Source organism: Staurois parvus, unplaced genomic scaffold, assembly GCF_062004578.1.
Source record: "Staurois parvus isolate SC_StPar_1 unplaced genomic scaffold, SC_StPar_1.0 ptg001122l, whole genome shotgun sequence".
Lineage (NCBI taxonomy): Eukaryota > Metazoa > Chordata > Amphibia > Anura > Ranidae > Staurois > Staurois parvus.
In genome coordinates, this window is record NW_028318918.1 from 627372 (window position 1) to 650664 (window position 23293).

General features: G+C 45.9%; 1 protein-coding gene across 1 annotated transcript in view; it reads left to right on the forward strand.

Moving 5' to 3' along the window:
* Nucleotides 1-22615, forward strand: part of PDE9A (phosphodiesterase 9A) — a 65330-nt gene extending 42715 nt beyond the window's left edge. Inside the window, exons 11-17 of the mRNA XM_089659007.1 lie at nucleotides 2828-2910; nucleotides 3015-3171; nucleotides 6522-6635; nucleotides 10839-10943; nucleotides 14564-14692; nucleotides 16891-16986; nucleotides 22308-22615. Coding sequence (XP_089515133.1) covers nucleotides 2828-2910; nucleotides 3015-3171; nucleotides 6522-6635; nucleotides 10839-10943; nucleotides 14564-14692; nucleotides 16891-16986; nucleotides 22308-22379 — 756 coding nt within the window. The 3' untranslated portion in view covers nucleotides 22380-22615. The remainder of the gene's footprint in view (nucleotides 1-2827; nucleotides 2911-3014; nucleotides 3172-6521; nucleotides 6636-10838; nucleotides 10944-14563; nucleotides 14693-16890; nucleotides 16987-22307) is intronic.
* The last annotated feature ends 678 nt before the right edge of the window (nucleotides 22616-23293 follow it).

The window sequence follows — 23293 nt, forward strand, 5'->3', positions numbered from 1 at the left end:
CTTCTGGAGTGGCCCAGTCAGAGTCCTGACCTCAACTCGATTGAAATGCTTTGGCATGACCTTAAGAGAGCGATTCACACCAGACATCCCAAGAATATTGCTACACTGAAACAGTTTTGTGAAGAGGAGTGGTCCAAAATGACTCCAGATCGTTGTGCAGGTCTGATCTGCAACTACAGGAAACGTTTGGTTGAGGTTATTGCTGCCAAAGGAGGGTCAACCAGTTATTAAGTCCAAAGGTTCACATACTTTTTCCACCCTGCACTGTGAATGTTTACATGTTATGTGCAATTAAACCATGGCAACATCTAATGTTTGTGTAGTATTATGTTCAGCAGACTGTGTTCTTCTATTGTTGTGACTTAGATGACGTTCAGAGCACATTTTATGCCCAACTCATGCAAAACTCCACGTAATCCCAAGGGGTTCACATACTTTTTTTTGCAACTGTATAAGAACAGCAGATGCTATATATATATATATATATATATTTATATTAATTACTGTGCAAAAGTTTTTAGGCAGGTGTGGAAAAAACCCTGTAAAGTAAGAATGCTTTCAAAAATATATGTTTTACTTGTTTACTTTTATCAATGTGCAAATTGGGCAAACAGAAGAAAAATCGAAATCAAATCAATATTTGGTATGACCACCCTTTGGCTTCAAACCGGCATCAATTCTCACACTTGCACAAAGTGAAGGATTTTGTAGGATTAGAGTCAGGTGTATGATTAACCAGTTATACCAAGCAGGTGCTAATGATCATCAATTTTATATGTGGGCTAAAACACAGTCATTAACTGAAACAGCAACAGCTGTGTAGGAGGCTTAAAGCTGGGTGAGAAACAGCCAAACTCTGCTACTAAGGTCAGGTTGTAGGAGGCAATCTCAGATAGGTACAATAATGAGTGTCTGCAGGCAATAGTGAAATATGGTGGAGGTTTCTTGCAAGTCTGGGGCTGCATTTCTGCGAATAGAGTTGGAGATTTGGTCAGGATCAATTATGTCCTCAATGCTGAGAAATAAAGGAAGGAAGGTTCCATCATGCCATACCATCAGGGAGGCGTGTGATTTGCCCCAAAGTTATTCTGCAGCAGGACAACGACCCCAAACATACAGCCAATGTCATTAAGAACTATCTTCAGAGTAAAGAAGAACAGGGAGTTTTGTAAAGGATGGTTTGGCCCCCATAGAGCCCCAATTTTAATGTTTGTCTGGGATTACGTAAAGAGACAGAAGGATTTGAGGCAGCCTACATCCACGGAAGAGCTGAGGTTAGTTCTCCAAGATGTATGGAACATCCTACCCACCGAGTTCCTTCAAAAACTGTGTGCAAGTCTACCTAGAAGAACTGATGCTGTTTTGAAGGCAAAGGACGGTCACACCAAACATTGATTTGATTTGGATTTCTCTTTTGTTCATTTACTTTCCATTTTGTTAATTGATAAAAATAAACTATTAACACTTCTAGTTCTGAAAGCATTCTTCATTTACAGTATGTTTTCCACACCTAACTAAAACTTGTGCACAGTACTGTGTGTGTATTTATATATATATATATATACACACTATATTGCCCAAAGTATTGGTCGGCCAGCCTTTCCACGCACATGAACTTTAATGGCCCCCCAGTCTTAGTCCGTAGGGTTCAATATTGAGTTGGCCCCGCCTTTTGCAGCTATAACAGCTTCAACTCTTCTGGGAAGGCCGTCCACAAGGTTTAGGAGGGTGTCTATGGGAAGGTTGGACCATTCTTCCAGTAGCACATTTGTGAGGTCAGGCACTGATGTCGGGGGAGGAGGCCTGGCTCGCAGTCTCCACTCTAATTCATCCCAAAGGTGTTCTATGGGGTTGAGGTGCAGGCCAGTCAAGTTCGCTCATCCATGTCTTTGTGGACACTCATGTTGGAACAGGAAGGGGCCATCCCCAAACTGTTCCCACAAAGTTGGGAGCATGAAATTGTCCAAAATGTCTTGGTATGCTGACGCCTTAACAGTTTCCTTCACTTGAACTAGGGGGCCAAGCCCAACCCCTGAAAAACAACCACACACCATAATCCCCCCTCCACCAAACTTTACACTTGGCACAATGTAGTCAGGCAAGTACCGTTCTCCTAGCAACTGCCAAACCCAGACACGTCCATCGGGTTGCCAGACAGAGAAGCGTGATTGGTCATTCCAGAGAACACGTCTTCCCTGCTCTAGAGTCCAGTTGCGGCGTGCTTTACGCCACGGCATCCTATGCTTTGCATTGCACTGGTGGTATATGGCTTGGATGCAGTTGCTCGTCCATGGAAACCCATTCCATGAAACTCTCTACGCACTGTTGTTGGGCTCATCTGAAGGCCACACCAAGTTTGGAGGTCTTTAGCTATTGACTCTGCAGACAGTTGGCGACTTCTGCGCACTGTGCGCTTCAGCATGCGCTGACCCCACTCTGTCATGTGACATGGCCTACCACTTGGTGGCTGAGTTGCTGTTGTTCCCAGTTGCTTCCACTCTGTTATAATCCCACTAACAGTTGAACGTGGAATATTTAGTAGCCAGGAAATGTCACGGATGGACTTATTGCACAGGTGGCCACCTATCACGGGACCACGCTTGGAGTCACTGAGCTCCTGAGAGCGACCCATTCTTTCACCAATGTTTGTAGAAGCAGTCTGCATGCCTAGGGGCTTGATTGTATACACCTGTGTCCATGGAGGGGATTGGAACACCTGAATCACATGATTGGGAGGGCGGGGCCAATACTTTTGGCAATATAGTGTATATATGTATAGGGGTATATTGCACTTTGACCAAAGTAACAATTCCCCCTCTTTATTCAGGAGCGTATGCCACTTTTACAGTTGGGAGTCCTCATGACAGCCGCCGTGTGTCACGATCTCGACCACCCCGGATACAACAATACGTAAGATGTAGCTCTATCCCTCCAGCTGAAATGATAGGAATATGAATACATCCTAGTTACTCTGAAAAGATGTATAACTGTTTCTTTAATCTTACCCACACTAGATACCAGATCAATGCCCACACGGAGCTGGCAATCCGCTATAATGATATATCACCCCTAGAGAACCATCACTGTGCCGTGTCGTTCCAAATCCTGGCGCAACCAGAAAATAACATCTTCTCTAATGTGTCCCCCGAACTCTTCAAACAGATCCGACAGGTAACGTTTATTGCAGGAGCCTGATGGAGTGCCCATGTACTCAGAGAAAAGGATCTGTCACATTTGTTCAATTTGTTTCCCTCAATCACCTAGTATTGTCTAACACAGCAGTGGGCTACTGCGGCCCTCCAGCTGTCATGGAACTACATGTCCCAGGGGCAGACTGACAACTCATGGGGCCCCCGGGCAATAGGAGATCATGGGGCCCCTGTGCCCTTGGCCAAACTCAAAAAAGCCTATGAAAAAGGTACCAGGGGCATCTCATGTGGCCCCCTACTGACCCCGGGCCCTCGGGCAGTGCCCGAGTTTCCAAATGGTCAGTCCGCCCCTGACATGTCCCATAAGGCATTGAAAGGCTGACAGTTGCATCATGATTCGCAGAGGCATGATGGGACCTGTAGTTCCACAACAGCTGGAGGGCCACAGTTTGCCCACCCCTGGTCTAACATATTGTGTCTGACACAATTTCAGTGCTACCTTTTTATACACAATAACTGGCCTGACTCTCAGCTGAGAGTCGAGCCAATTAATGACAATTCAAACCTCTGCACCTCTCCCCTTCTGACAGATGTTTCATCCATTGGGTCTGATAAAGACCTCGTTCTCAGGGGTGTATCTAAGCGTACATCTGCGCATTGGGCTATCTTTGCCCTCACAGGATAGAGGTGTTCCATGTATCTGTGTGCGGGCAGTCCCATTCAGGCCTACTGGAATGCAGCGGCTGCAAGGACACATATATTTGTCCTAATTTGACAGCCATGTAGGTGCGGGTGCCTGTTCCTGAATCCTTAGATACACCTGGGTAAACCAGGCTTTTTTTTTTGGTTTCTTAGGTAGACATAACAGCTATAATCCCTCCAGTATTGGAGTAATCCTATTCCTTGTGTTGTTTGTTGATGGGCTCACACGTTGTGGCTGTAGTTTGTAGGGTGTAAGCTGATCAATTTCACTATGTCCATGTATTCATTCATCTAGCTTGTCCCTGTTTGGCAAAGGGACAAAACAATTTCCTGTTCCGGGTCACACAGTGTTAAGTCCATGCCCCTCTGTGTTGCAGCACGAATGTGATGAAACACATCATCTAGCTCAGTGTTTTTCAACCAGTGTTCCACGAGAGATCAACAGGTCCAGCCACAATCTACCTGTCAGTCACAGGCAGCTGACGGGAAGATCTCATGCAGAGGGGTGCCGGAAACGAAAAGGGTTTCTTAAAGCTGAGCTCCACCCAAAAGGGGATGTTCCGCTTTAAGGCTTTGCTCCCCGCTCCCCATTAACCACTACTTTTCCTTTATACTGGCTTTTGAAATTCACAAATGCAGCTATTTAAAAAATGACCGAATGGTCTAGCACTGGGAAACACTTTTTGAAAGATAAAAAGTGCATTTTATATACAACTATACAGTGGGGATCGAACGTTTGGGCACCCCAGCTAAAAATTTGTATTAATGTGCATAAAGAAGCCAAGGAAAGATGGAAAAATCTCCAAAAGGCATCAAATTACAGATTAGACATTCTTATAATATGTCAACAAAAGTTTTATTTTATTTCCATCATTTACACTTTCAAAATAACAGAAAACAAAAGAATGATGTCTGCAAAAGTTTGGGCACCCTGCAGAATTTATAGCATGCACTGCCCCCTTTGCAAAGCTGAGACCTGCCAGTGTCATGGATTGTTCTCAATCATCGTCTGGGAAGACCAGGTGATGTCAAGCTCAAAGGTTTTAAATGCCCAGACTCATCTGACCTTGCCCCAACAATCAGCACCATGGGTTCTTCTAGGCAGTTGTCTAGAAAACTGAAACTGAAAATAGTTGACGCTCACAAAGCTGGAGAAGGCTATAAGAAGATAGCAAAGCGTTTTCAGATGTCAATATCCTCTGTTCGGAATGTAATTAAGAAATGGCAGTCATCAGGAACAGTGGAAGTTAAAGCAAGATCTGGAAGACCAAGAAAAATATCAGACAGAACAGCTCGCAGGATTGTGAGAAAAACAATTCAAAACCCACGTTTGACTGCATGATCCCTCCAGAAAGATCTGGCAGACACTGGAGTTGTGGTACACTATTCCACTATAAAGAGATACTTGTACAAATACGGTCTTCATGGAAGAGTCATCAGAAGAAAACCTCTTCTACGTCCTCACCACAAAAATCATCGTTTGAACTTTGCAAATGAACATATAGACAAGCCTGATGCATTTTGGAAACAAGTTCTGTGGACCGATGAGGTTAAAATTGAACTTTTTGGCCGGAATGAGCAAAGGTACGTTTGGAGAAGAAGGGGCACAGAATTGAATGAAAAGAACCTCTGTCCAACTGTTAAGCATGGGGTTGGATCAATCATGCTTTGGGGTTGTGTTGCAGCCAGTGGCACAGGGAACATCTCACGAGTAGAAGGAAAAATGGATTCAATAAAATTTCAGCAAATTTTGGATGGTAACTTGATGCCATCTGTGAAAAAGCTGAAGTTAAAGAGAGGATGGCTTCTACAAATGGATAATGATCCTAAACACACCTCGAAATCCACGGGGGATTACATCAAGAGGCGTAAACTGAAGGTTTTGCCATGGCCTTCACAATCTCCTGACCGCAACATAATTGAAAATCTATGGATAGACCTTAAAAGAGCAGTGCGTGACAGACAGCCCAGAAATCTCAAAGAACTGGAAGACTTTTGTAAGGAAGAATGGGCAAAGATACCTCAAACAAGAATTGAAAGACTCTTGGCTGGCTACAAAAAGCGTTTACAAGCTGTGATACTCGCCAAAGGGGGCAGTACAAGATATTAACTCTGCAGGGTGCCCAAACTTTTGCAGACGCCATTTTTTTGTTTTCTGTTATTTTGAAAGTGTAAATGATGGAAATAAAATCTAACTTTTGTTGACATATTATAAGAATGTCTAATCTGTAATTTGATGCCTTTTGGAGATTTTTCCATCTTTCCTTGGCTTCTTTATGCACATTAATACAAATTTTTAGCTGGGGTGCCCAAACTTTCGATCCCCACTGTATAGATCAGACCAAAATGAGGGGCAAATGAGAAGGAAAGAGGGACAGAGGGACTTTGTTTCAAATAAGGGACAGTCCCTCGAAATCAGGGACAGTCCCTCGAAATCAGGGACAGTTGGGAGCTGTGGATATATAACTAAGGTATGTAAGATGGCTACTAATTCGTACGGTGCTCTTTAAAGGAGGGGGCAGTAGGGCAATAAACACATAGCAGACAAGCGCACCTAATTTTGCTATGAGGCTGTGTGACATACTTACAGTATTTATTTTTGAAGGTAGGTCATACCTTTAGTACAAATCTAGTAACTTTTGAACCCCTCATTCATTCTCTCCCTGGCAGGCGATCATCCGTCTGATTCTAGCAACAGACATGGCAAACCATGGAGTTATTCTGGAGTCGTTTAGACAGATTGTGTCCAACTTTGACTTCTCCAGTGAGGAACACGTGAAAACTGTGAGTGTGGCTCATCTACAACCTAGAAGTCAAATATGAACGAGTGCAAGGTCTACAACTACAAACTGCAGGTTTTATGGAAGTGTAGGACCCCCCCTAAGCTTGGCACAGCCAGGAAACACGCATTTTCCAACAAAGGAACACAGCGTCTCTAAGTATTTAATAAGAAGATAAGTAGTAATTCACATCTTGGAAATTAAAAGCAGGCTCAAGTAGTGGAGAGGTAAAACGTCTTGTGCCAGATGTTTGGGTGACTGTACCAGAAGGAGATAGCCTAGGTCCACCAGCAGATGCTGCTGTGTATGTGTAGCATGGATGGTGAAGCCTGGCAGAGTCTCCAAGATGTCAGAGGTTGGTCACGTTCAGCGTCTGACATCATCAATGTGTGACTCCTTTCTGAGCATGTGCGGGACGAGCGTCGCCTGGTGCGCTCTTTCATCAGGAAGGGTCGGGGGGCCCTTCCTGATGAAAGCGCGTGTCCTTTGAAAGCTATGTGGCAGTCTCTCCCCTTGTGACTTCCTGGGTGTACTGATGTCCTCACTCTGTCCTCCTTGCTCCCACTTCTCGCAGGCCTTGATCCTGTTCATCCTGTACTGCTGAATGGACCCTCCTGAGCCAGCCTAGAGGCCAGCTCCCCTAGACGTAGGGGACCCCTCCCAGGCCACCAACAGTCTCCTCAGCACTTTATCTTCCACCCGACTCCCCTGCTAGCCTGACTCTCCTATATTTATGGGTTGGTCCACCACTCTGCTGGGGCCTCCAAACCTGGGATTGGTTAGACTCCCACAAACATGCAGATTAGGTCTCCACCTCTTCCGCCCACTGGCTTCTGGAAGGTTCCAATGGTCCTCCAGAACCAGGTGGAGGCAAGTTCCAACCTGTTAAGCCATCCACCTTGACCTGCAGTAACCCGACTTTAATCACAGACTCACACAGTTACCATGTGTCATACACAATAGATTTGGCTACATGTTTCTAGTAGCACACAAGAGGGTGCTACAGAAGCAAAGAACAGGCAATGTTTGTTGCCTGTAGCCACCACATTCCTGTTTTCATGATCTCAATCTGCAGTGGTAAAGAAGGTTTGGTTTCCATGGGCAATGACAGCAATTGAACAAGCCCCCAGATAATGATGGCCCTCTGTCATCTTTCAGCATTATGGCACAGACAAGACGGAAGTAGCATTACCTATTTTACAACATTGACGGGCAGTGGCAGCCATAGTGCCTCCAAAAATAAATGGTACTATTCTATATACAGTCAGGTCCATAAATATTGGGACATCGACACAATTCTAACATTTTTGGTTCTATACACCACCACAATGGATTTGAAATGAAACGAACAAGATGTGCTTTAACTGCAGACTGTCAGCTTTAATTTGAGGGTATTTACATCCAAATCAGGTGAATGGTGTAGGAATTACAACAGTTTGCATATGTGCCTCCCACTTGTTAAGGGACCAAAAGTAATGGGACAGAATAATAATCATAAATCAACCTTTCACTTTTTAATACTTGGTTGCAAATCCTTTGCAGTCAATTACAGCCTGAAGTCTGGAACGCATAGACATAACCAGACGCTGGGTTTCATCCCTGGTGATGCTCTGCCAGGCCTTTACTGCAACTGTCTTCAGTTCCTGCTTGTTCTTGGGGCATTTTACCTTCAGTTTTGTCTTCAGCAAGTGAAATGCATGCTCAATCGGATTCAGGTCAAGTGATTGACTTGGCCATTGCATAACATTCCACTTCTTTCCCTTAAAAAACTCTTTGGTTGCTTTTGCAGTCTGCTTTGGGTCATTGTCCATCTGCACTGTGAAGCGGCGTCCAATGAGTTCTGAAGCATTTGGCTGAATATGAGCAGATAATATTGCCCGAAACACTTCAGAATTCATCCGGCTGCTTTTGTCAGCAGTCACATCATCAATAAATACAAGAGAACCAGTTCCATTGGCAGCCATACATGCCCACGCCATGACACTACCACCACCATGCTTCACTGATGAGGTGGTATGCTTAGGATCATGAGCAGTTCCTTTCCTTCTCCATACTCTTCTCTTCCCATCACTCTGGTACAAGTTGATGTCGGTCTCATCTGTCCATAGGATGTTGTTCCAGAACTGTGAAGGCTTTTTTAGATGTCGTTTGGCAAACTCTAATCTGGCCTTCCTGTTTTTGAGGCTCACCAATGGTTTACATCTTGTGGTGAACCCTCTGTATTCACTCTGGTGAAGTCTTCTCTTGATTGGTGACTTTGACACACATACACCTACGTCCTGGAGAGTGTTCTTGATCTGGCCAACTGTTGTGAAGGGTGTTTTCTTCACCAGGGAAAGAATTCTTCGCTCATCCACCACAGTTGTTTTCCGTGGTCTTCTGGGTCTTTTGGTGTTGCTGAGCTCACCGGTGCGTTCCTTCTTTTTAAGAATGTTCCAAACAGTTGTTTTGGCCACGCCTAATGTTTTTGCTATCTCTCTGATGGGTTTGTTTTGTTTTTTCAGCCTAATGATGGCTTGCTTCACTGATAGTGACAGCTCTTTGGATCTCATCTTGAGAGTTGACAGCAACAGATTCCAAATGCAAATAGCACACTTGAAATGAACTCTGGACCTTTTATCTGCTCATTGTAATTGGGATAATGAGGGAATAACACACACCTGGCCATGGAACAGCTGAGAAGCCAATTGTCCCATTACTTTTGGTCCCTTAACAAGTGGGAGGCACATATGCAAACTGTTGTAATTCCTACACCGTTCACCTGATTTGGATGTAAATACCCTCAAATTAAAGCTGACAGTCTGCAGTTAAAGCACATCTTGTTCATTTCATTTCAAATCCATTGTGGTGTTGTATAGAGCCAAAAATGTTAGAATTGTGTCGATGTCCCAATATTTATGGACCTGACTGTATGACAGAAAAAAGTATAACGATGATGGGAATCATATAAAAGTCTTATTTCACTGACTTTATGCACTGTTATGTAAGAGAGGGTGGAGGATTCTTGACTTCTGGTGGTAGGGGGGCTCTTGACATCTGATGTAAGGGGGGAGGGGTGCTCCGGACATCTAGTCTTATAGATACAACTGGCCTTTTGAGGGCAGCCATAGGCTGATGCAGCCCCCTGCTGAAATTGAGTTTGACACCCCTGCTGTACATTGTCACTGTACAAATGACACTGTCTGGGAAGAGGGTTAACATCCAGGTGGTGATCAAGGGGTTAATTGTGTGCCTAACAATGAGTAATCTGTGTGATATGTGCTGCTTTTACTTTACCATCTGGTTGTTGTTGCTCCCTGCTTTGCAGGGAGAAGAAACAGCCAGATCACTGTTCCCTGTACACAGAGTTTTGTATTTTGTAAACACAGAACGCTACGTGTGATTGGTCACAGACAATCAGCTGATTTCAGTCAAAATCATTGGCTGAAATCAGCCGCCAAATACACGCTGTGTCCAATCACAGCACGAGTTGGCAAGCGGCACACGCATGTGCACTCCAAACCCAGAAGACGGCTGATCACGCACATATACATGGCCGTGCCCGAACTTGCCGCCCTCACACAGTATATTAATTCAGTTGGGGCAGCACAGTGGCTAAATGGTTCGCATTTCCACCTGGCAGTACTAGGGTCGTTGGTTCAAATCCCAACCACAGCCTGGAGTTTGCATGTTCTCCCTGTGCCTGTGTGGGTTTCCTCCGGGTACTCTGGTTTCCTCCCACACCCAAAAGACATGCTGGTAGGTTAACTGACTCCTTTCTAAATTGTCCCTAGTATGTGTATGTATGAATGTGAGTTAGGGACCTTAGATTGTACACCCCTTGAGGATTAGGAACCTTAGATTGTACACCCCTTGAGGATTAGGGACCTTAGATTGTACGCCCCTTGAGGATTAGGGACCTTAGATTGTACACCGCTTGAGGGTTAGGGACTGATGGGAATGTACAATATATATGTAAATTGACAGCACTATATAAGTACTTGAAATAAATAATTGGAGCAAATTGGATCATGCTTTGCTGGGTTTTTTGCCTTCCTCTGGATCAACTGTGGGTATACGATTATAACTTTTTTTTTTTTAATGGTTGAACTGGATGGACTTTTGTCTTTTTTCAGCCAGACTAACTATGTAATAATTAAGTTAGGATCGAAGCTATTTAATCATGAAGGCCTTCTGGCATTCCATGCGACTCTTTCCTCTCCTTCAGTTGCAGATGATGCTGATAAAATGCTGCGATATCTCCAACGAGGTGCGTCCATCGGAGGTGGCTGAGCCCTGGGTGGACTGTCTGCTGGAAGAGTACTTTATGCAGGTCAGCTCAATCTTCTCTAGAGCACCAGGGACTGGGTTGTATCTGGGTGGGTGGATGTCACATCCTGACACTGTTCCATGCAAGGTCTCTGCCTCTAGTAAGATACAATCACATATCTCCTGAAAGGCAAACTACGGGGATCGAAACGGCGTTTGGGAAAAAGTGAGATCCTGCAGGCTGGCGTTGAAGATTGAAAAAGTCTCAGGAGCAGATCCCTCCTTTCCTGACATGGTCATACAATGGAAACCTGGATTTCCCAAAAGCCTAGTAAATCACCACTTCCATGATACAGCAGATATTTTCAGGTCACTCACAAAAGATGAAGCTTCACCTACAACAGGGGTCTCCAAACTATGGCCCTCCAGGTGCTGAGGAACTGCAAGTCCCATGAGGCCTTGCAAGACTCTCACAGTCACAGGCAAGACTCCCAGAGGCAGAGGCATGATGGGACTTGTAGTACTTCGACAGCCATAGTTTGGACAACCCTGGCCTAGGCGGTCCTATCGGAAGTGGGAACCTGCTAAGACTGGGAAATCACACCCAAAAAAAAATAGTACTTCAACAGCTGGAGGGTCATAGTTTGGAGACCCCTGACCTAGAACCTCTGCATTTCAGCAAACCACCTACAAACCAGCTCGCAGGTGCTCACTCCTCCAGTGTCTGTTCCTCCCACACATCATTCATTCTACAGCCGCACACCACTTCCAAATCAACCTTATTGGTCAGCACAGACACTGCACCCAGGATACTCCCACCAACGCGTTTCGCCCCATACTGAAGCTTAATCATATGTTAGTGGGAAGATTCTTGGTTGAGTATTTGGGCTTGTGTTGAACAATAAAATTGATTTTATCTTTTGGAAGTGGTATACAGCTCCAGAGCTTTGATGAAATATTTTTCCAGGTACAGCATATTGGTTCATTCTCTGCTAGGTAGCTCCCGAAGCTTTTTGTTTAAATTGTGGCAAGTTTCTGTAATTGTGATCTTGGCCTCACCTCCTCCTTTACTTACTAGGGCCAGTGAGGATGCTGATGATGGTTCTGGTCCAATAGTCAGGGGTTTTTTTTCTCTCAGAGAATAGGTGTAGAAACTCCCCCCTTCCAGGTATCCCCTTGTCTCCGCCCACTACCCATCTATGAGCGCCATCCTTTGGTTGCACCACCTACCAGTACTACCCCTTTTAGTGAATACAGAACCAAGTATCATTTTGCGGTGTCAAAAAATCTGTATAGAATTTGCTAAAGTTACCATAAAAAACAGTAAAATAGATCCCCTCCTGCCAGCAACAAAAGCACTCCCAGGAACAAAACCACCCCCAGCCCCACTCCATCAACAATAGATTTACCAGCAGCCAGCAACAGCAGACTCCTCCCTCAACAGTAGATTCACCCAGCAACAATTGACCCTTCAGCAACTATTGACCCATCACCCATTGGGAGATCCCCCCCAGCAACAATAGATCCCCCAACAGCCAGCATCAATAGACACTCCTGGACACCCCAGCACCCCTTGCCATTACATACATTCAGTGTTGAACTTGGTTCCCCCGCTTTCCCACTTAAAAAAGCCCTGGGCAGGAATAGGTGGTGTCAGGTTTTTGATCATGGGGTTTTGGTATCCCAGAACACCATAATAGATAACTGAACTGCTGTCCATGGAAGTTGTAGTTTACTGACATTGCAGAGACTCCAGGTACACGTTAAAATTGTAGACTTTACTATCACCCTGATCCTGACTTTATTACCAAGTTAGTTGCGTGGTTGTTCCAAGTCAGTGACTCACCAGTAAGTACTGAGGATTGGGATGACAGAACACCTCTTCTATTCCTAGTCCACTCAGTTGGCCTCCATGACTCTGCTCTCTCCTGGTTCTCCTCGTACCTTTCTCAGCGCACTTTCAGTGTCACATACAACTCCTTCTCCTCTGCTCCTCTCCCTCTTTTCATTGGGGTACCCCAAGGCTCCATCCTTGGGCCCCTCCTTTTCTCTCTCTACACGTCCTCCCTGGGCCAACTGATAACCTCCCATGGCTTCCAATACCACCTCTATGCTGACAACATCCAGATCTATCTCTCCACTCCCCAGATCACCCCCTCAATCTTCTCACGTATGACAAATCTACTAAGCGACATATCAGCATGGATGTCACACCACTACCTTAAACTCAATCTTACTAAAACTGAGCTGTAATATTTCCTCCCCCCCGATCTCCCACTCACGACTTTGCCATTAAGATCAACAGCACAACCATTGGTCCTTACCCTCATGCCAGGGTGCTAGGTGTAATCCTAGACTCTGACCTCTCCTTCAGGCCCCACATCCAATCACTGGCTAAATCCTGCCATCTCAACCTCAGCAACATTTTCAAAATCCGCCCCTTTCTGACCAATGACACCACAAAACAACGTATCCATGCCTTGGTTATATCCCGCCTTGATTACTGCAACTCCCTCCTCACTGGCCTACTGTTACACAGGTTATCCCCCCTTCAGTCTATTATGAATGCCTCTGCTAGACTCATACACCTTACCAACCAATCAGCGTCTGCTGCCCCTCTCTGCCAATCCCTTCACTGGCCTCCACTAACCCAACGTATAAAATTCAAAATACTAACCACAGCTTACAAAGCCATCCACAACTCTGCCCCTAGCTACACCACCAACCTCATCCGCAGATATTGTCCAAATTGCCTGCTCCGCTCCTCCCAAGACATCTTGCTCTCTAGCTCCCTCATCACCGCCTCCCACATTCACCTCCAGGACTTCTCCAGTGCCTCTCCCATCCTCTGGAATCTCCTACCCCAGTATGTCCGGTCGGCCCCCACCCTGTCTGCCTTTAGGTGATCTTTGAAAACTCACTTATTCACGGATGCCTACCCCACCTCCACCTAAGAACTGTACTTGAGCCACCTCCTTCAGAACATCGCCTACAGCTATCACCTTTTGTACCACCTCCCCCTTCCTTTAGATTGTGAGCTCCACAAGCCGGGCCCATCAAATAATATATGCTGCTCAAGGTCTGATTCCCTTCATTTTCCCAATTGCCTCCATGAATCCTTTTGTTTCATGACCTGATGTACACAGCTCTATCTCCTCACCCATCACATAACTGGAAGCCAGTGAGGTTGATTTACTAAAGACAAATAGACTGCGCACTTTTGCATGTGCACTTGCACTCTACAAGGGCTTAGTAAGTGAGGGGAAGGTCTGCTGATTTCCATCGTCCAAGCATGTGCAAACAAAAATATTGTTTTTTTTTGTTAATTTTCCTTGCATATGATTGGGTACGAAGCTTCACCTCATTTACTGAACTCTGGGGCAAAGTGCAACTGCACCAGCAAAGTGCACAGTCTATTTGTCCTTAGTAAATGAACCCCAGTGTCTCCCACAAGACCAGTGCACACTTCTTTTTACACTCTGTGTACCCAAACCGCTCACATATTCTGGTCTTCACTGGAAGCTTCCATTAGCCCAGGAACAAGGCCACTCACTGCCCCCCTCCAAAATGACCCCGGGTACAGCAGAGTTGGTTGTATTTTAGGCACAATTAGTTAATACGAGGCACCCAGTCATCAGACGGTCCATCGAATTCAGAATCAGTAGTATGATATGTATTTTACAGAGCGATCGGGAGAAGTTGGAGGGTCTTCCAGTCACACCATTTATGGACCGAGATACAGTCACGAAACCCAAAGCCCAGATTGGATTCATCAAGTTTGTGTTGCTCCCCATGTTTGAGACGGTCGTGAAGGTATGAGAGAAATGTAGTGATTGGATTAGGTGGATAAAATAGACAGGCTGCTTTTATATGGTTGGCTAAATCAGTGTTTGTCAACCAGCGCACCCGGGGGGCCACGAGCACAGGATGCCAGTTTGCCCTGGATTAGCATCTTGAGTAGCCATGGTGTGGGAAGGCTGGCTGTCGTTGGTCATTATGATGCTGGAGGCTGGCCCACCTGCACCATGGCAACTGATGATGCTAATCCAGGGTTGTAAGTTCACCTCCTCCAGACCTGCACCATCTGCTGCCCTCTGCCTGGAGCCAAAGGTAGGGCTCTAATGTTAAAAGGGGACTCTGCAATTAGGGGGTTCTGTGATGGGGGCACTGTGTGATTGGGGCGCTCTCTAATGGGGCACTATGTGATTGGGGGGCTCTGTGATGGGGCACTGTGTGAATGGGGGGCTCTGTGATGGGAGCACTGTGCGATTGAGGGGGAACTGTGATGGAGCACTGTGTGATTTGGGGGCTCTGTGATTGGGCACTGTGTGATTGGAGGGCTCTGTGATGGGGGCACTGTGCGATTGAGGGGGAACTGTGATGGGGCACTGTGTGACTCTGCAGAGTGTAATTTCAGCTCTCCACCTCCCTGCTTTCTGAACTCTCAAACAAGCTTTAAAATTGAGAACTGTGAATGAATGTAGAGAGGCTGAAGATAAACAGGTACAACTTATGTAAAAGGATTTGTTTCATCTCTGTGTATTACCTGATGTGTATTACCTGATGCCAGTGACTTCACTGGTATATGGAGGGGTTTACAACTACTTTAGTCCTCATGCACAGTGGGGGGGAGTTTTGATAATGCTGGTAACGTTAGCTGTGTAATGTCACGTTAAAAATGTGAGGTTTTCACCTTTTTTTTAGCATTTTTGCATTAGCGTTCAGCGGCATTTTGCTGCACTTAGCGGCGTTTTCCCACGTTTGCGGTTTTTTTAGCGTTTTTTATTTACCAAAATGAAAACTTTTTTTTGTGGTAAAAAAAAGTCCAAAAATGCTGGTTTGCAGCGTTTTACCGAGTTTTGCAGCATTTTTCAGTGTCAGAGTGTTTTTACAGCTAAAAAACTCCTCTAGAAACCCACTAATCTTGTGTTTTTTTTTTTTTCCATCCAAAAAACGTCCATGCCAAAAAACGTTGAGTCCACTCTATGTGTGTATGGACACATAGGAGAACATGCTGGGGGTTTATTGGCTGTAGAAAAAAGCGTCAAAAGCCAAAAACAGCCGCTGTAAAAACATCCCGTGTGCATGAGGACTAAGGCTTAGATTTAGAGGTTGAGACTCTAATGAAAGGACAAGCGGGCAGCCCACCTGCTGAAATATATACCTCCATCCTCGAACAAGCGAACTCCACTGTATGACCCATCCTGCTCATGGCGCAGCCCCGTTCTTTCCTGTTGGGAGTTGCACTTACGGCATCCTTTAGTGGTCCTGCAAAGTATGAATAGGGCAGTGGCATAGGTGCTCAGGATGAAAATGACCAATTGGGGGTGCTTTCTGATGCAAGGCTGTGCAGCTCTGGGCAGGACCATATGGCTACTACTGCTGGATTGAGGACAAAGGTAAGTATTTCCTCAGGTGGGCTGCATTCTGGGCAGTTGGGACATGCCTTAAAGGACAACTTGTACATAAGCAGTTGTTCTTTACCCCCGGTTCACATCTATGCGGCCGTGCGGGCCGCATTTTGCACGGACACGAGAGTCCATTCATTTGAATAGACTCCAGTGCCCATGACATGCAGGAAAAGAAGTCACTACACTTCTTTTGAAAATGCAGCCCGCATGGGAACCTCGGTTCCCAGTATGGTTGTGTTTTCCAATGCGGGTGGCGTGCCATTAGAATTAATGGCACCCGCCCGCAGGTCCGCATTTCTCTGTGCGGGTGGTGGATTTTCGTGCGGAACCGCAGCAGCACCACCCGCACAGATGTGAGCCTAATGTCAAAGAAAAAACGTTTATCACATTTCCTGAAATTAATTATTACTGCAGTGTTTACCTTCAAGCTATTTTTTGATGCAACACATAATTAAATGTTTGCCGTGCCATATTTTTATTGTAATATTAAATATATAGATTTGTACATTAACCACCAGAGGGAGCTCTGTACTTGACTCTGCCTCATTAAACACTCCTTCTCTCTATACACACTACATGTTGGGTTTTTTTTTTTGGCAGCTCTTCCCACAGATAGAGGAGGTGATGGTGCGCCCTCTGCAGGAAGCCAGGGATCACTATGAGGAGCTCAAGCAGCTGGAGGAAGCAATGGCAGAAGTGAGTATTTAATTGCATGATCAACATACTTTTTATGTGGGATGGAAATGCAGTTCTATAAGGTTTTATGTAAAGTACACGCCTCAGGGGAGAAATATTGGGGGAGGCTGCACTGCTGAGTTCCTGAAAATACAAAGTGCCTGGCCTCGGTACTTTGAGTCACAGACCCAGGACACGTATGCAGCAAATAAAAGTACAAAGTCGTGATCTCTATACTTGTTCCTGGTCTGTGGCTTGGATAGCACTAAGGCCATTGTCTGGGAATGGCAGCCAGGCAATTGTGTGCAGAAGAGGCTAGCAGGGACAACCTTCATATATCCCAATGATACTTGGAAACTTGATTTTTTAGTGTTTCCTCAAAGATGATACACTGCAAGGTCCAGGGGTGGACTGACAACTCATGGGGCCCCCGAGCAATAGGGGATCATGGGCCCCTGTGTCCTTGCCCAAACTCAAAAAAGCCTATGAAAAAGGTACCAGGGGCATCTCATGAGGCCCCCTACTGACCCCGAGCCCTCGGGCAGTGTCCGAGTTTCCAAATGGTCAGTCCGCCCCTGGCAAGGTCTTATTCAACTACTTAAAGCAGATCTTCACGCCTTCCTCCCTATATTACCCCCTTCGGAGGATATATATATTTTTTTGCTTTTTTAGTTTTTTTTTTATGGTCCCACCCAACTGCCCATGTCCCTGCTACTGCAGCCTCTTGGTATATCCCCATTACATACTCCAGGAGGCTGCAAATGTTGGAGCTCACATCGGTCGATGGGAGGAGCTGGCATGTGTCATCATGGACCTAAACTAAGAAAAGGTTGTTGGCTCACCAAGACTGAGGAGGACCAACATGGTGTTGCAGGACCAAGGATGTGACGCCTGAGCAATGGATCACAACAGTAAAACACTGTATCCACTGGGCAGGTAAGTATGTGGATGAGGACAATGCTGCCTAACAGGTAAGAGAGGGTTAAAATGAAAAAAAAAAATGCAGGGGGTGAAGTACCTTTTAAAGCACCAGATGTGTTTTAGAGCTTTACCTCTACAGTCCCAGCCTTTTGAGGCTCTAGTTTTGGTGGTGTGGAGGGTTGGTTGGCTTGGAACCACCAGCAGTCACTCACCTGGCCCAGGTCCAGTGTCTTGTCCTTCGGCTGGGGGCTGGTTCTTCTGATCAGGCCAAAATGCCCACAATGGCTAATCTTCCCCTTCAGAACAGACCATGTGACCTTCTGAGGCTCTAGTTTTTGTAGCTGTGGAGGTCTGGTTGGCTTGTGACTACAAGCTGTCACTTTCCTGGCCCAGGTCCAGTGCATTTTCCTCTGGCCACATCAGAAGGCTCACACTCCACCCTAAGAGCCCACAATGACTAATCTCCCTCTCTGGCACAGGCCATGTGACCTTCTGAGGCTGTAGTTTTTGTGTCCATTGAAGGTTGGTTGATTTGGAACTACCAGCTGTCACTTTCTTGGCCCAGGTCCAGTGCCTTGTCCTCAGGGTGGAGTTTGAGCCTTCTGATGTGGTCAAAGAGCCCACAATGGCTAATCTTCCTCTTCAGTATAGGCCATGTGACCTTCTGAGGATGTAGTTTTTGTGTCCGTTGAAGGCTGGTTGATTTGGAACTACCAGCTGTCACTTTCTTGGCCCAGGTCCAGTGCCTTGTCCTCAGGGTAGAATTTGAGCCTTCTGATGTGGTCAAAGAGCCCACAATGGCTAATCTTCCCCTTCAGCATAGGCCATGTGGCCTTCTGAGGATGTAGTTTTTGTGGCCATGGAAGGTTGGTTGACTTGGAACTACCAGCTATCACTTACTTGGCCCAGGTCCAATGCCTTGTCCTCTGGCTGGAGTCTGAGCCTTCTGATTTGGCCAAAGAGACCACAATGGTGAATCTTCCCCTTCAGCACAGACCATGTGACCTTCTGAGGCTGTTGTTTTCATGGCCATGGAGGGTTAGTTGGCTTGGAACTGCCACCTGTCACTTACCTTGCCCATGTCGAATGCCTTGTCCTCTGGCTGGAATATGAGCCTTCTGAGCAGGCCAAAGAGCCCACAATGGCTAATCTTCCCTTTCAGCACAGACCATGTGACCAGTTTCTTTGTCTTTTGTATATATTATATATTTGGAGCTTTTTCTCCAGGAGAGGTAATTATTTCAGCCCTTCCTTTGCTTCCTTTGTATCTACCCCAGCAAAGCTGTCAACTTAGCTCTACAGGGTGTCCCAAAAATCTCCATACATAGGAAAAACTAACAAACTCATATTTTATGTAATATTTGTATTATTTATGTACCTATACATAGGTACATAAATAGGTATATAATTTTGTATTGAATACTTTGTAAATAAAGGTACATTTAGCTACAACTTCTCATTTTCCTGATGTATGGCAGCTTTTGGGACACCCTGTATATTAATATTCGAGGACAGATCCACTTAAATGCCCAAAGCAATTTTCATGCCTTTCAAACGCAACACTTTCCAAACACACAGGTGTTTTTGGTACATTTCAATCTTTTTTTATTTTTTACTGCCATATAATACAAAAGTTATAACCTCGTGTTTTCATTGATGTCTGTGCCTCCATTATAGAGATTTCCCCTCACTTCCTGTTCATGGTGTCACCAGACAGCAGCTTGAGCTTCTAATCCATTTTTGCTAAATCTAAAACTAAAAAGTACATGTTTTAAAAAAAGAAAAAAAAAAAGGGTAAAAAAAGGTGATGAGGAGGCAGTGAACCAATCGCCAGCTTTATGGCAGCAGGTGTATGAGCTCTGGTGATCAGGGCAACCAGGTGAGGATCCAGCGACTGAAATAAAAGGGGTCAGCTGGCCACGGGTGCCTGGGGGATAGGTTTCCTGTTGCGGTTTTAATCTAGTGCATTGGCAGAAAGGAACTCCTATTCTGTCTTTCCATAGAAGTTCAGCTGCCTTGCTTTTTTTTCTTTTTTATAAAACTAACACCAGATGGCACCATTTGCTTTGTTTTCACACTGTTATGTGCACCTCACGCCAGGCTCATCAACAAAATCCTAGATTGACTCCTTGACAACCAGGGAGCATATACCTGGGAAGTCTCTAGATTGATTCCTGGACAACCAGGGTGCACATACATGGGAAGTCTCTAGATCGACTCCTGGACAACCAGGGAGCATATACGTGGGAAGTCTCTAGATCGACTCCTGGACAACCAGGGAGCATATACGTGGGAAGTCTCCAGATCGACTCCTGGACAACCAGGGAGCATATACGTGGGAAGTCTCCAGATCGACTCCTGGACAACCAGGGAGCATATACGTGGGAAGTCTCCAGATCGACTCCTGGACAACCAGGGAGCATATACGTGGGAAGTCTCCAGATCGACTCCTGGACAACCAGGGAGCATATACGTGGGAAGTCTCCAGATCGACTCCTGGACAACCAGGGTGCATACACGTGGGAAGTCTCTAGATCAACTCCTGGACAATCAGGGAGCATATACATGGGAAGTCTCTCGATCGACTGCTGGACAACCAGGGTGCACATACATGGGAAGTCTCTAGATCAACCCCTGGACAACCAGGGTGCACATACATAGGTAGTCTATAGATTGACTTTTGAACAACCAGGGTGCACACACATGGGAAGTCTCTAGATCGACTCCTGGACAACCAGGGAGCACATACATGGGAAGTCTCTAGATCGACTCCTGGACAACCAGGGAGCATATACGTGGGAAGTCTCTAGATCAGGGGTGGGCAAACTTTTTGACTTGAGGGCCGCAATGGGTTCATATATTGGACCCGGGGGCCGGACCAAGAGTAGATGAATGATGTGTATGTGTCATCCATAGTAAGTATAGTAATATTCCCCCATAGTAAGCATAGTAATTCATCCCCCATAGTAATTCATCCTCCATATAGTAATTCATCCCCCATAGTAATTCATCCCCCATATAGTAATTCATCCCCCATAGTAATTCATCCCCCATATAGTAATTCATCCCCCATAGTAATTCATCCCCCATAGTAATTCATCCCCCATATAGTAATTCATCCCCCATAGTAATTCATCCCCCATAGTAATTAATCCCCCATATAGTAATTCATCCACCATAGTAATTCATCCCCCATAGTAATTCATCCCCCATATAATAATTCATCCCCCATAGTAATTCATCCCCCATAGTAATTCATCCCCCATATAGTAATTCATCCCCCATAGTAATTCATTCACTTACCTTTGCTCCGCGCGTTCCTCTCGCCGTGTTCCCGCGCCGTTCCGGTTTTCAGGGCGGACTGTGAGAGGAGCCTAGCTCCCCTCACGTTCGTCACGCTGCCCCGCCTACACACATCCTGACAGCATCACGCTCCACAGGCCGGATTAAAAGGTCCGCCGGGTCGTATACGGCCCGCGGGCCGTAGTTTGCCCATTGCTGCTCTAGATCGACTGCTGGACAACAAGGGAGCATATACGTGGGAAGATTTCTCATTAAAGAAAACCTGTCACAAAGAAATGATATCACTTAGGGCAGGGGTGGGCAACTGTGGCCCTCCAGCTGTTGCAGAACTACAAGTCCCATGAGGCATTGCAAAACTGACAGTTACAAGCATGACTCCCAAAGGCAGAGGCATTATGGGACTTGTAGTTCACCAACAGCTGGAGGGCCACAGTTGCCTATGTGATATAACATTTTAGTAAAAAAAAATAAATGTGTTAATAAAGTTATACCCAAGCACTAGGGAACCCCCCCCCCCAAATAAATTTTGAGCCCACCGCCACCTACACACCACACCAATGTAAACACGCCCACTTGCGCTAGATGTTACATATCACCGCGCCAGGGTCAGACTGACCATTTGGGAACAGGGCCCGGGGTCAGTAGAGGGCCCCATGAGATGCCCCTGGTACCTTTCATAGGCTTTTTTGGGTGTAGTTTGAGTGTGGGTGAGGACACAGGGGCTTCATGATCCCGGGGGCCCCATGAGTTGTCAGTCCGCCCCTGCACCGCGCACATTGCAGTGAGCTGGAACAGATCACATTTTTGGTTTTGGGTTTCAATACCACTTTAAGGATTCTCTGTGAGGAGTTCCTCGGGAACTCATTCATTGCCTGTAATCTTTCAGTACATACTGGAAAACAAGCGTAGCTGACCGCTGAACGCACTCATGAAACCAGCGGGGGGCGCGATAGAACTTCGACCATCTTCACAGCGAATGCTTTTTTATTTATAAATGGGCTCTGAAGATTTAGCGTTCTGCGCGGTAACGCGGCGCTCACATACAGGTAATCGAGCGTGAACGTTCCTCGGCACAAAGCAGATCAGACCGCTCTCTGAATAATCGCTTCTCTCCGCAGGTCCAGCAGACGAAGATGGAGGTGCTGTCCAACGGAGGCGGGAGAAGGAAGAGAAGTTCGGAGACGGCCTAGCCGCCCGTATAATTCCCTTTCCCATCTGTAATAAGAGACTGCGAACCTGGCTGGCGAAGGCGCGGAGTCCCCGCCGGGACCGGTAGGAGCGAGTCGATGATTAATATAACTTCGCTCTGACCTCTTCCAGCTGTCCTGCCAGGATTGGCACCAAGGCTGTTTTCTTAAACACGTCATAGATTTCACATTTAACGTCTCCGTCCTTCGCCAGCGGCGTGCCTTAAAACGGCGGGGGGGGGGGGGGGGGGGGCAAACGCCTTCGTTAACTCGGGTTCGGTATTTTTGGGGGAATACACTGGGAGTCATTAAATAAGGATTAGGCTGTTCAACGCCTAAACTCCGGGTTACAATAACAGCGATGGGCGGTAATAGATCATCGCTTTTACTGAATGAAAGCTCAGCTGTCTGTGTACGGCGTGTCCCCAAATTCTGCCGTTCTGGAGATTTCAGTACGACGCTCGCCCCAACAGCTAGAGAAAGGCCATTTATCTTGTGAAAACAATGTAACAACGCTACCATTTCCCATGTTCTGATCACTAATAAACTTTATAAAGTTCTGTGTTTTTTTTTTGTCATTTTTGGAATCGTGTACTTCACGGAAATTTACGGTTTTGAGCCAATAGCTGACATCAGAATATTTATTTCAGGTACTTATATAGCGCCGTCAATTTACGCAGCGCTTTACATATATATTGTACATTCACATCAGTCCCTAACCCTCAAGGGGCGTACAATCTAAGGTCCCTATCCCTCAAGGGGCGTACAATCTAAGGTCCCTATCCCTCAAGGGGCGTACAATCTAAGGTCCCTAACCCTCAAGGGGCGTACAATCTAAGGTCCCTATCCCTCAAGGGGCGTACAATCTAAGGTCCCTAACCCTCAAGGGGAGTACAATCTAAGGTCCCTAACCCTCA